Raw genomic sequence first — 13,873 nt, 5'->3', positions numbered from 1 at the left:
ACTTTAAATCACAGGATACTAAAATAATAAAGTAAGAAATCACAAGGTACTAACTCGATACATTTTAAAATATTATAAAGTAATAAAATGAAAATGTAAGAAATCAAAGAAAAATTTTGTAAAGTTTTTCCTAAAAAGACCCAAACCAAAAAGAGGAAAAAAAAATCTATGGGATTATTCATTTCCGAAAGACGTACACATCAAACAGTGCTCGCACTTCCCAGTTAATCAACGCTTTCGCGGCGCTGCTGCAGTTGCGTAGTCACTTTTTTTATATATATATATATATTTTGCCCCGATCGATCGAACAATAGTGCGCAAAATTACACGCACCCAAGATCAAAATCAAAATCAAAATCAAAATCATGGAGATAAGCGATCCCCTCACCTTCCTCTCCCTCCTCCTCGTCGTCGTTGCGCTCTTCTCCTCCCTCTACATCATACCCTCTCGCCGCAGCGATGGCAGGCGCCGCCGCCTCCCCCCGTCGCCGCCGTCGCTGCCCGTCATCGGCCACCTCCACCTGCTCTCGGCCATGCCGCACCACTCGCTCGCGGCGCTCTCCGCGCGCCTCGGCGCCCCCTTACTCTACCTCCGCCTCGGCCGCGTCCCCGCCGCCGTCGTCTCCTCGCCGGCCCTCGCCCGAGCCGCGCTCACCGCCGCCGACGCCGCGCTCGCCTCCCGCCCCGACCTCCTCTCCGCCCGCGTCCTCTCCTTCGGCCGCTCCGACGTCACCTTCGCCCCCGCCGGCCCCTACCACCGCCAGGCCCGCCGCATCGTCGTCTCCGAGCTCCTCTCCCCCCGGGGAGCCCCGATCGACATGAGCGCCAGGTCTTAAGCGGATAGAGAACGATATTTTTAATAATTTCGCTATTCCTAAATGAATAGCAACGGAAGCTTTTATGGTTAATCTAGAAAGTTTAAATTGATAAATATTTTCTTTTACTTTTATTTTTTTGGAGAAGATTGTTCGGGCTGGCGAACGACGTGCTGTGCCGCGTGGCCTTCGGGCGGCGCTTCGGCGGGGGAGGGGGAGGGGGAGGGGAGCGGCTGGTGGAGGTGCTGACAGAGGCGCAGGCGCTGTTCGCGGGGTTCACGGTGGGGGACTTCTTCCCGGAGATTGAGTGGGCGATCAGCACGGCAACGGGGCTAAGGCGGCGGATGAACCGCTGCCTCGCCGGCCTGCGGGCCGTCTGCGACGAGATCATCGCCGACCACAAAGGAGAAGGAGGAGGAGCAGCGAGGGACGGATATTCGCAAGAGGATTTTGTGGACGTGCTACTGCGGGTGCAGCGCTCGCCGGAATTGGAGGTGCCCATCACCGACGACAACCTCAAGGCCCTCGTCCTGGTTTGTTTTTCCTTTTTACTATTACTAATTATTATTATTATTTATATCATTTGCAAATGATTAGGTATTAGTTGTAGTTATTAAAAGATAAATTCCGTAAAATTTTACCATTTTCCTGTCCGACGTTAACTGACCGGCTCGGGTAAGCCTATCCCGACAGCGAACTTAACCGATCGCCAGGTTATAATTGCCCGAACGTCAGTACTGAATAATGCGTCGGCTAAGTTTCTGTTGGGCCACGTAAGCAGTTTTTTTTTTTTTTGTTTTTTTTTTGCTTAGGTGGTGTAGTTTCGTAGTTACGTAACCTGATCATGCGCGTTAGGCGTTTGATCGATAGACAAAAATTTGCTCGTCCCCATCCTCCCAAACTATTTAGTTTGGGGACGGTTTGGGGACGATGCGGATGGATGCCACGTGGCCCATCCGACGGCACCTATGAAAGGGAAAAAAATAATAATACCCTGTTTTTAGAGAGAGAAAAAATAGTAGGAAAAGAGAGAAGGGCAACCGTCGGATGGGCCATGTGGCGCCCATCCGCACCGTCGGTGCCCAGCAAATTTTTGTCCTTTGATCGAGTGCTCTCATAGTCTCATCGAATGACACGCGTCCATAAAAAGCGTACAGCTCTTGAGTTGGTACCGATCGATCGGCCGATGTTTCCATCTGATTTTTTTTTTTTTTTTTTTCCTCTCTCTCTCTTGATAGAGGTTTGGATCAGCTAGTTTGAAATTGAGTACAAGATTGGATGGGAAAGATAAGATGCATAGGCATAGTAGTGTCGTGAAGGCGATTTTTCTTTTGACTAAATTACAAAAAGATCGTTTTGTATTTTTGTGTCTATCTTAGTTATACTTGCATATTATCTTCTTCCACTTTACAATTATTTCAAGTATATCTAAAAATTTAAGATGGTTAAATTGAACTCACGAGGAATCTAATCCACGCCCTCACTCGACTCTTATTTGTCTCTGCTTTTAACGTTTAGTAAAAAAGTTTCATATTTCCTTTGCAAACGCTTTAATTAGCTATTATTTGTCAATGAACTATTAAACGCCATTTGACTTTGTAATCACCTCCCATTGCTAAACTTAAATTCGCTCGCTCGTTCATGTCAAACTAACTTGGTTTCAGTTTAAATCATTAATTTATTTACATTTCCGGTGTAATTTGTCATCTTGAATGTCTGAAACTGTTCCGAGCTTTGCACAACAGGATATGTTTGTTGCTGGAACAGACACTTCCTTCGCAACTCTCGAGTGGGTCATGACGGAGCTTGCTAAGCACCCAAACACAATGAGAAAGGCTCAAGAAGAGGTTAGGAGGATTGTAGGTAACAAAGGGAGGGTAGAGGAGGGTGATCTCCAACAACTTAACTACATGCGCGCCGTCGTAAAGGAGACCTTCCGACTGCACCCTCCGGTCCCTCTCCTCGTCCCTCGAGAATCCGTCGAGAAATGCACCCTCGGCGGCTACGACATTCCCGCCAAAACAAGAGTATTCATTAACACTTACGCGATAGGGCGCGACCCTCAGGTATGGGAGAATCCTTTGGATTTTAGCCCCGAGCGGTTCAGAAACACCGATATCGACTTGAAGGGGCAAGATTTCGAGTTGCTGCCCTTCGGAGGAGGGAGGAGAGGGTGCCCTGGCTATTCGTTTGCTTTGGCGACGATAGAGAATGCGCTATCCAGTCTTCTGTATCATTTTGATTGGGAGTTACCGCCGGGGGTCGGTGCGGATGATGTCGACATGACTGAGATTTTCGGACTCGCGACCAGGAAGAAGGAGCCTTTGATTCTCATCGCAAAAACCCATGAAGGCTATGAATTCAAAGAAACAAATTGAATGTTGGTTGAGAGAGCAAGATGCAGGTGAATAACAAGTAAAATAATACCTGCCAACAGAGCAGTAAGGGCCCGAACAGGGTAGACTCTGGAGAAGCAACATTTAGAAGTAAAAAGGCATGTATAGTTAATAGTTTCTGTTTCGATAACCACAGAGAATCATGAACTCGAGAGTAATTAGGAGCTTATGTTATTAGTTCCCTCAATAGCACTCCCTATCTATAGTTTATCAAACTTAAATTCATATAACCACCTCAGAAATCAACTATTACTCTAATAAGAAATAAGAAAGTAACCAAAGTAAGAGGTAAAACAATTCAAGATAAATAATATGAAAAATTGGACATAACACTCACTTCCTCTACAGATATTCCTGAGACTAGTTTTAAGAACAAGATGTTTTATTTCTGTCGCACCTTAACAACTATAGACTCTTCAGATCTCACTGTAGCAGAACAGCATATTCTGATTTCCAGTAGCAAACTTAGGAAGTTCCAATGCAGAAAACAAATATACAAATAATCCAACTACACGATTAGATGGGTCAAGGAACATGAAAGAAAAATCAATTTCTTTTGGTAGGGAAAACCGTATACGTACAACAATGGAAAGTACAAAGAGCTACTCCAGCTACTAGCTTTGAACCCATTTCCCATCCAAATGAAGAGAAGGCCATGTAATCAGCTTTTCACCCTATTACATAACAAAACATGCAAAATATTAGCTGCTTTTCGCCTCCCCCCCAAAAAGAGCCTAAAATTTCCAAGCTATTGGAGAGAATTTTCGAATAAAAGGTCAAACGAAAGAAGTCAACTTATACAAGCTCTATTTGCGATGCTTATTTCAGATAGAAGAGCAGCATTACTGCAATTTCAACTTTCAGCATAATAAAAAGTTAATGGTTATTCTGAAAGAATGATGAAGTATCTACAAAGTACCAACTTCGCTAGTTTAGAGTCTCATGATGCAAACATCATTTTCGAACTCACTCTGATTCTTCTTTGGATTCCTCAGTGGAACCTAAGGCAGTAAGCTTTCCAAATGATTCTTTTGCACCACTCGCAGCTTCGCCGAAGAAGTCCTTAACTTTGTCTAGAACAGTCTTAAGTTCCTCTTGTGTCGGAAGCTGAAAAAAAAAAAAAACCCGTGGGGAAAAAAAAAAGGAAAAAGCTTCGCATATTAGTGAAATGTAAAAAGAACTGGGTAGCCAATACCAAGCTAGAAATGTAGAACTTAACCCGAGACATAATTGATGTACCAAGAAAGCTGTAATTAATTGATAAGGTCATGAACAGTCGCATTCAACGGTGGTTCTAAAACAGAGAAGATAAATATACAAAGCACAAGGCAAACTAAATACTATTTTTCGACAGCTAAATGCTACAGATATGACAGAAAGAAGGTAAGTTCACTCTAATAGTTGAACTGAAAGGTAAATTCCCCAAGCCAAATTTCATGTCAAGAAGGCAAACCTAAATTACTGATTTCGTAAACCTGAGAAAAGGTAACTTCACCATAATAGTTGCATTGAAAGGAAAGTTTCCTATGCAAAAGTTCATGTCAAAAAGATCTGGTCGTTAGTTCAAAAAGACAAAAGTTCTAGCCTATTCAGTAGGGTTCAGTGAATATATTTCAGTTTAACAAAATCTATATAAACAAATAAATTACCATCAAATACAGACAAGTATGTATATGCATGAACACAAATGCATCTATTTGTCTATAGTATTTTACTTGAAATTTTCATGCATCGACTTCTCTTCGTTCTTCATAATCATTCAATTGCACACCATGTGCTAAGTTTATACTCCAAAATAACCTGGGAAGCAAAGCCGACCTACTTACCAACCCCTCTGAACCATGTGACGTCAATTCATACGATAAGCCATAGACAAATAATCACAGCTCAGCTAGCCTTGACGAAAAGCAGAGATGATTGTTCACGCAAGTCAATTCCTCTAAGAGCAGAACAAAACTACGCACTAAATTTCAGGGAATTGCACAGATGTTAAAACAGAAAGGCAGTACAAGTACGTTATGGAAGCACATAAATGCATATTCCAACAACGTATGTTGAATGAAGAGCAGTTTTCAGGTTATAGCAATAAATACTATATGATATGCCGTAGATAAATGGACCAAACAGGGATACTAGAAACTCATTGAGATTCATCTCTGGCAAAAGTAGTAGGTCTTATGTAAAAGCAAATATACTCTCTCAAACCGTCAATCATCAATGGATCCTTTTCCGTGAATTATGATCAAATCATACACCATAGTTGAAGGGAAAATGATTTGTACAGGGATGATGAAGATGCTAATGAAAAAGCGCAGTATCAATACACTATAGCTAAACAGAAAATTGAGATAAAAAGTAGGTAGCACTTTCAAGATTGAGACTTACTTCAATGACATCATTTGTAGACAGTGCAGCTCGCACGTTTCCGTTTTCCTGCATACACAATTGTCGGCATAAGTTCATTATTCTGGCTATCTAAGAAACTTTTATGCAGAGAAACAGCATGAGTTCCATTAAAGTAGGATAGGAAACTTACAACAAGTTTGTAGCCATATCTAAATTCAGTAGCAGACCGCAGGACACGATATTGCTTAAATGCTGTCTTCTGTATTTCCTTCTCATCCTATTTTTACATATTCAAATGTTAGTTGCTCTTGAAGCCTGTTGACAGAACAATACAGACTATCGAGCTATCTAATCAAATATCCAAGTTTGAAATGACAAAGTATAAAAGGTCCCAAATTCTCATCATAAAACTTCTCCTATATTGCAAAATTTATGTATACATCCATTTTTGACTGCGCTTATTAACAACTAACATGAAAATGAAAGTAACGAGGAGATATAAGAAATTCTAGATAAAAGGAAGTGAAACATTTCAGAAAGGACATCATCACTAAACAGACAAACTGATAAAATTGGATGATAAAAATCATTCATTGATGCAAACTGAGAAAACAAATAACAGGGATTTAGTCAATGAAGCTGTGTTTCAGCTAATGATTAATAGCATTACCTTGTAAATTACAGCAGCTAGATTTCTAGCAATGGTATCTTTGTAGATATACTTGCCGAGAAAGTTGTCTTTAGCTGCAACCATAATCTTTGCAGTTGTACCACCTGTGATAAGACTAAGTGGATACCACAGATAAACCTACAAAAATCACAAAAGCATCCAACTTTTCATATATATCTATATACACATGAAAACCATCTCAAGTATTTAGGCAGCTCATTATTTGCACACAAGATTAGCAGGAAGGGGGAAAAAAACAAACATAAATGAAAAAAAAAACTGAACAGGGCATCAAATGTAGCGCGCCATCATCTTTGCATCATAGCGTAAAATCAATAGTTTAAAATGAAAATACTAAAAAAACAATTTCAAGAATTAACGCAAGATTATTTAATTAGGGTTCGTGTGGCCCTACTGTAGAGTAGTATACTGTTGTTTGCAAAATGACCTCCCCCGAACTATTTTTAAATTTGATTTACACCCTCTCTACTTACTAATAGTTCGATTTACACCTCTTCTATTTAACAATTATTTAATTTATCTCCTTTCTTTAGTAATTTTGGAGAATCTGTTAGAATCAAAATAAGCGCCGACGAGAGATGCACGTGATCAAAATTTATTTTAGTCAAAAAGGGGGTCACGTACATCTCTCGCGGATGTTTAATTCCGATAAAATAACCAAAATTACCAATGCAACGGGCTTAAATCAAATGATTAGTGAATAGATGGGGCGTCGTCAATCTCAAAACCAGTTAAAGTTTATACATTTTAGCCAAGTTCTTTCTGTACCGAAATCAGATCGAAGCACCAAATTAGAAGTTGTACTTCGAAGGCTCAAAATCTGATTCCTACTTTTTTTGTTACTTCCAGATATCTTATCACTCTGTATGAATCTCAAATCATCGTTAATAATATCAAATGAAAACAAAGTAGAAGCGGAAGCGGCCCCAAGCAGATCCCTTCTCGACGACCCAATTCCACTATGGTGAAACACAGAAGAACACTCCAACTCAATTACTAGATAAGAGAAACCCTAGAACAAGTAATAACGAGAGAGAGAGACGGACGTTGGCGGTGCGGATGAAGACGACGAAGCGGGGGTTGCCGTCGTCCTCGATCTTGGGGAGGGGCGGGGGCGGCGGGCGCCGGAGCTGGCGCGGAATCATCCCCTTCTTCCCCTTCGCCTCCACCACCGGCATCGCCCCGCGCCGCTTCCTCCTCCCCCACGCCCCATCTCCGCTCCCGCTCCTGCGCGAGGGGAGAGGGGCGCCGCGGAGGACGAGGCGACCGCCATTGTCGAGGGCTCCGCTCGTCGGATCCGACGCAGCTACGCGAATCAGAGGAGCCCGTATCGACACGCCCACCACTTCCATTGCTGCTTCTTCTCACTCCCTTTCCAAGGAAAAAGAGAGAGCGAAAGAGCTCGCTCTCTCTCTCGTTTTCTCTCTCTCTCTCTCTCACTAGGGCCTTTCCTCCTTTGTTTCCAATCTCTTATCCGGTCGGAATTTTTTCCATGCACCGCGGTCTATGCACCGGGGCTCAATTCGGACTATTTTAGAGCATAGGAGAAATAATTGCAAAAAATATGTTCAGATTTTTTTTGCGCCCTTTAAACAACAAGTGTTTGGCTGCTGAGGTTCCAAAACAGATTTTATTATGAAATTATCATCTCATTGTGAGTAGTTTAATGTAATTTCTAATCAGTAGATATATGAATGTGGTAGATCATACACAAAAAAATTAAATTTGTACTTAGAAATAAAAAAATAATAATAAAAGTGTTGTATATAATGAAACAGCAATGCTACATATATATCCTAAAAATATTGTAAATTTTATATTTCTCCATCTAAAAATCAATATTTTGCTCTTATCTTTTCAACTATTTTTTTTTATAAAATATTAAAAGAATTTGAAAATCGCCAATCTTGGGACAAAGTGGTGTAGGATATACACCTCTTTTTAGAACATATAGCTAGCATTTCTCAATTTTATATAGTGCATGAATACGAAGGTGCGCATTAACCGATAAACACCTTTTTTTTTTTCTTTAGAAAAAAAAAAAAAGAGATAGTGGTCCATAATGGACCAGGGCCAGGCAGTAGTTTCTAATATGTCCTGCAACACCAAAATAATAATAACAATAATAATAATTCAATCTGATAAAATGTGCGTTAAGGTTCGTGTTTTCCATCTGATCAATCTGCAAAATGTACCGCTGTTATATTATTTCGATTTTTCCATCTGATCACACCAATTCTTTAACAAAGAGGATTCCTACAACATGTTAGAACAGTGTAGAATTCAAATAATGGGCTAAGTACCGCCAAAAAGTGCTAATCAACATCTACGAAATTCGATACACTTCCATCAAATGAAGTGTTTCAGTCTGAATGTTCTGCCAGATTGTTTCAGAAAGCAGAATAACGGTAACATGCATATTATGAGTGCCGACTTCTAGTCCGCAAATGAATAGCTCTAGAGGCCATAGATCGGAGATTGGTGCTAGCAGCGTAGAGGGCACTCCGCTGCTCCTCGCGGCTGCTCCGGAAAGCTACCATGAACTCTTCCCTCTGCAGCCGATAAGCCAACGCGGCATCCTCCGATTGGCTCAGCGCCGCCCTTCTTCTGCCCACCCGATCCATTGTTTCAGAAACTTGGGTGTAGCTTCTCATGCTGCTGCTTCTGGTGCTGTTGCTGTTGCTTCGCTCTGAACTGTCGGAATAGGGTTTGGTGCTTCGATCAGAAGTGATTTTTGGGTCTGTGGAGCTCTTCCTCGCCGCGACTTCCTCAGGAAACAGGAGCTGAATTGTGTTCCAAAGAACTGTGTTCACTGTGCAAGATCTCCCATTGCTGTAAAACACACATAAAACGCGTACATTGACCTCGATTCTTACAAAACCCTTTCATATTGTTAACAAAGGAGCACTCTTTAAGGTGAGATTTTTTGTTTTTCTTTTGTACCTGATCAGTTGCCTACATTTAGGACACCTTTTTCCGCATTTAGCTGCAGCACACTTTAAGTACTTCATGCAGAAGCTGTTATTAAAAAGAAAAAAAGGAAAAAGGAATGTTTTTATTTCTCTAATACAGGCTTAAAACAGAACAAGTTGAAAACTTTGTGATTGAGCAAATAGTTGCAGTGACTATATCAAATCTTACTATCATTTTGTTAGATGTATGCCCTAGAAGCCAACCAGGCCAACATATGTATTCTTTGTAGGACATAAATTTGTATTGACTTTAAAATATTATGAATTAATTTGGTTTCTTATTTCCATTCATGTTGTGTATGTGTCCATGAGTCGTCCAAGAAATTAATAAGATGATGACATATATTCTCAAGAGTTGAGGATTTGAGACATGTGTCATTGGTGGTTAATTCCTAAATGCTCCCGATCAATGGATTATCACGGAGACGGTGATTGATCCGGTGAGATTGGTGCATAAGTCGCTTTCCTTTTTGGTATACGGGTCTCGAGTCGACAGTGTGGGAACACTGAAGCGAATATGCAGATGGTTGTTGGAGAACAAGGGTACCGAGCGTGACCAACACGAGAAGTCATTTGGATGTCTACTCACTCGTCAGTGACTTACTCAATGTTGCAGTAGTGCGACTGGTCCTTTGACCTGCGGTGCCTCGGCTATCTACAATGAGGTTACTGTAGTTTTACTATACATACACTTGGTCCCTAGCCATTCAGATCCTTGCGGTGCATGTTTGCTGTAGTAGGTTCATTGTAGGAATAGGGTGCGCACTTAGATGAAATCTATCTCCCTTGGTAGATAGGGGGTGTTAGTCTTATGTGATTTATGAGACCGAGTTTAGAAGACCTTGGCCAGGGCAGAATAAATAGCGGAAAAGGGTTTCCGATATTAGAAATTCGAGTCGAATAAATTTAACATATGACAGACGATGGGGTTTGACGAGTTATTCCATAACCTCCGTCTAGTCGGGACTCATAATAGAAGGACTGTATCACACGGTAACTGTACCAAGAGGTTCAGTATTCCATTCTACTGGAATCCCACTACATGCTGCTAGGCGTCACTGGTGGATTGTGAGACTCATGAGGATTATCTAGATGATCAATAATTCTTATTGGGCTGAGTTGGAATTGTTCCGATTCACTGAAAGGAGTTTCAATGATATTGTTGATAGTAATCAAAATATATCTCATTACCAGATAGAATAGAACCTATGGGGTCACACACATAAGAGGTTGTGATTGATCGGATAGCTAGATCGCATTGAATCGCTGGAGAACCTAATTGCCAATATGTTGATAATTTGACTAATTTGTAATTGTTACAAATTAGTGATATTAAAGAGTAAATGTTACAAGAGATGACTTACTAATAGTTAGTAAATTATAAGAGGACTTATATGCAAATGTTGCATTATTAATTTGATATGATCAAATTAATATAAAGTTCAAGTCGAATCAAATTAGAATTTGATCGATCTAACCAATTAAGGAAAGGATAAATTTAAATCTAGATTTGTATTTATCTTTAATAGTTATTATATTATTAAAAAGATGATTATATTACTCTATATAATAATACGGGAGTTTTTAGAAAACCCTAACTGTCATCTCTCTTCTCCTCTCTCTCCCATCTTCTAGCAAAAAAGACGTCCTTTGTAAGGGAGCTAGCACCCCGATGAGGAAATTGATCAAATTAAGAACCTCGTGTGGATACCTATAGAGGCTGGACACGTGTGCGGCTTCAAAGAACCCGATTCCACGATTATTAAATTGAGGTGAAGATTTATCCGCGAAAAAGGTAAAGATTCGATCATTTTTTTTTCCTTTAATCTTAAAGAACATGAGGGATCCTAATTGCGTGGTTTTTGAGATTGGATCTCGAGAGTTTTCAAAATCAAATTTGTTTGATTTTTTTTTCACTGCGTTTTTACCGTACGTAATTTTCTAACATATTTTACATCTGGTACTCATATACAAAATTTGCTATGGATTCGGAGGACTAAATTCAATAAAAATTGGTTTTTTACCTGTGCCCACAGGGAGTAGTGCTTGGTTCGAAGCAAATCTCCAAACAAATCTAGCAAACACTAAATTAAACTAGGACAAGGTCAATAAAACAATCCAAAATCGAGACAAGGAGAAACTAAAAAATGGCTTATTACGGCGCAAGAAAGCTCCTCTCTCAGCCGATCCATACACGGGAGCGCGTTGCTCGAGAGCTTCTCCGGTGAAGCCCCCTCTGCTAATGGCGGCTTCTTCTTCTTCTCCTCAGCAACAATAGTCCCCATTTCTTTTCTCGCATCGCCCGAGTCTGAATCAATCGAAACCCAAAAACCAAATTTGGAGAACCCAACGAGAATCAATTCAACATTTTTACATTTAGACAAGAACAAGATCGAACCTTTCTTATCACTCAGCTCGTCACCATCAAGAGAGAGAACCACGGGGGGGGGGGACCAAATTCGTGGACCGCCTTCGGGATCTTCATTTCCTGCGAGAACCGAAAGAGCCCATTAGAGATCCAAGGAGCACCGAGGAGGATGGATGGGACCAAATGGGTATTTGGAATTCGACGAGGACCGGTTGGAACTGGTGCTCGGAGGGGATTTGAGGTGGGGATTGGAGCGTCTCTTGTGCCAGAACTCTCGCACCGGGGTGTCCTCGACGACGAGGCTCGCGAGCAAGAGAGCTCCCTGTCTGCCACCACGAATGACGCACCTCGCACGGTTGATCTTATTTTGATTTTCCACCGTGGGATATTATTCATGATTCAGATTAGTATTTGAATATGTATGGGAATCAGGTATTGTGGATTCATGGCTTCCAATAAACGCAAGCGTCTATTGTTAATTACCCCTATAAAATGTTAGGGCACCTTCGATTAAGAGACCTTTGTAATGCTATAATTGAATAAAAGATGAATTTTATAACATAATTCGGTATGGCGATTGATTGAATTTGATTCTGAACCAAGATATCAGAGTATATGGTCGGATTGATTTGATTGGGCTTCATATGTTTATGGGCTCAATAATATTGTTCACCCTAAGGTGAAAGGTTGGTTAAATTCCCTATATATATATTGGAATTTAATCAGATTTGATTCGAATTAAACTCTAATTAAATGAATTAGAGTTTGATTTAGTTAATTGAACTTTGAATATATGTGATAAAGTCCAATGGGATTTGATTTAAGCTTTCATCCTAGATGTATATGTTAGGATTAGCTCAAATATTTTGGATTAGACTTTAATTTTATATCTTAAAGTCTAGTATAATTAAGCTCTATGCTTATATGTTCAAGCTTAATTAAGTTCACCATAAGGTCAAATATTAACTAAATCCTAATTATATATATTAGGATTAATCAAAATTTGATTTAAATTAAACTCTAAGTGTATGTATTAGAGTCTAATTTGGTTTCACATGAGGTGAATTTGGATTCACCATGAACTAATTATATATGTTAGGATTAGTCAAAATATAGCTTAAATTAAACTATATTAGAGTCCAATTTAATTTCATTTGGGTTCACTATAAGGCGAATTTATGTCCACCATGTGGCGAGATGCGGACCAAATCCTAATTATATGTGTTAGGATTAGCCGGAATTAAACTCTAAGTATATGTATTAGAGTTTAATCAATAGATGAATTTGGGTTTACCATAAGGTAAAATATCAACTGAATCCTAATTCTATAAGTTAGGATTAGTCAAGATTAAACTCTAAGTGTATGTATTAGAGTTTAATTTAATTTCATTTATCTGAACTCTAAGTAGATATATTAGAGTTCAATTGATTTGATTAGGTGAAACCTGGTATATGGTTTGATCAATTCTAATCAAACATTTTTAGAATTTGATCGAGTTTGACTGTATCAAAATTTGGCTCTAGTTATATATGCTAGAGAAGAGGTTTGATATGAGCTTGATTGGATTGGAATTAATTGGGTTGGGTTTAGGTTGGATTTGGTTTAGTTGTGTAGATTGGTTATTGGGTTCAGACTTGGGCTGAATTCATTTTGATGTGGATTCAGGCTCAATATGGGCCAAATCATTTTGGATATGGATTCGGGCTCAATATGGGCTCATTTTGGATTTGGACTGGGGCTTAATATAGGATTTGGATTTGGGTTTATTTTGGGTTTGGATTTAGGCTTTGGATTTGGGCTTGGGCCTAATATAGGATTATGTTGAGCTTGGGTTTTGAGGTGAGAACGGGCTTATTTCGTATGAGATTTAGAACTTGTTTCAGATAAAAAATACATCAATATATGGTTCAAAATCAAATTCATCAAAGATATGATGCGTTTTATTATTCGTCACATGCAATATCCAATGTAATTAAATCTCGATTCGATCTAATTCGACCAAATCGAAAGATTCAATCAAAGGGTTCGATTATTTTCGAACACTATTAAAAGAACAATCAAAAGAATATTAATCGGAAATCCGACCAATTTTCTTTCATTTCTTCATTGAAGGAGAATTAAGAGAATACACTTTTTTTTCTTTTTTTTTTTTAATCAGAGATGAATAAAATTTTTATCTCTTTTACAGTCGTGGGACAACTAAGGCGGGATAAAAAATCCCTTCCTTGCCTCCCTAACAATGGCAATGCTCTCTCATCTCTTTCTCTTTTGATAATATATTTTT

The 13,873-nt window shown here is 39.6% G+C and overlaps 3 protein-coding genes across 3 annotated transcripts; 1 reads left to right on the top strand and 2 right to left on the bottom strand.

Moving 5' to 3' along the window:
• LOC109723041 (cytochrome P450 71A1-like) lies at positions 206-3,398 on the top strand. The gene is made up of 3 exons (XM_020251251.1): positions 206-829; positions 964-1,348; positions 2,561-3,398. The coding sequence occupies exons 1-3, from the start codon at positions 366-368 to the stop codon at positions 3,191-3,193; spliced, it is 1,482 nt and encodes a 493-aa protein (XP_020106840.1). The 5' UTR covers positions 206-365; the 3' UTR covers positions 3,194-3,398.
• Positions 3,509-7,684, bottom strand: LOC109723042 (protein HHL1, chloroplastic). Its single transcript, XM_020251252.1, has 6 exons — positions 7,295-7,684; positions 6,228-6,365; positions 5,748-5,834; positions 5,597-5,644; positions 4,182-4,318; positions 3,509-3,885 (listed from the first exon to the last, which is right to left on the bottom strand). The coding sequence occupies exons 1-6, from the start codon at positions 7,598-7,600 to the stop codon at positions 3,873-3,875; spliced, it is 729 nt and encodes a 242-aa protein (XP_020106841.1). The 5' UTR covers positions 7,601-7,684; the 3' UTR covers positions 3,509-3,872.
• On the bottom strand, positions 8,109-11,951 carry LOC109723118 (E3 ubiquitin-protein ligase RNF168-like). The gene is made up of 6 exons (XM_020251339.1): positions 11,798-11,951; positions 11,619-11,708; positions 11,380-11,528; positions 11,245-11,294; positions 9,192-9,266; positions 8,109-9,080 (listed from the first exon to the last, which is right to left on the bottom strand). Exons 3-6 carry the CDS (start codon positions 11,503-11,505, stop codon positions 8,669-8,671), a joined length of 663 nt encoding a protein of 220 aa, XP_020106928.1. The 5' UTR covers positions 11,506-11,528; positions 11,619-11,708; positions 11,798-11,951; the 3' UTR covers positions 8,109-8,668.

Source organism: Ananas comosus, linkage group 17 (assembly GCF_001540865.1).
Source record: "Ananas comosus cultivar F153 linkage group 17, ASM154086v1, whole genome shotgun sequence".
Lineage (NCBI taxonomy): Eukaryota > Viridiplantae > Streptophyta > Magnoliopsida > Poales > Bromeliaceae > Ananas > Ananas comosus.
The sequence above is the reverse complement of the archived record's forward strand: the minus strand, read 5'-3'. Positions and strand labels throughout refer to the sequence as shown.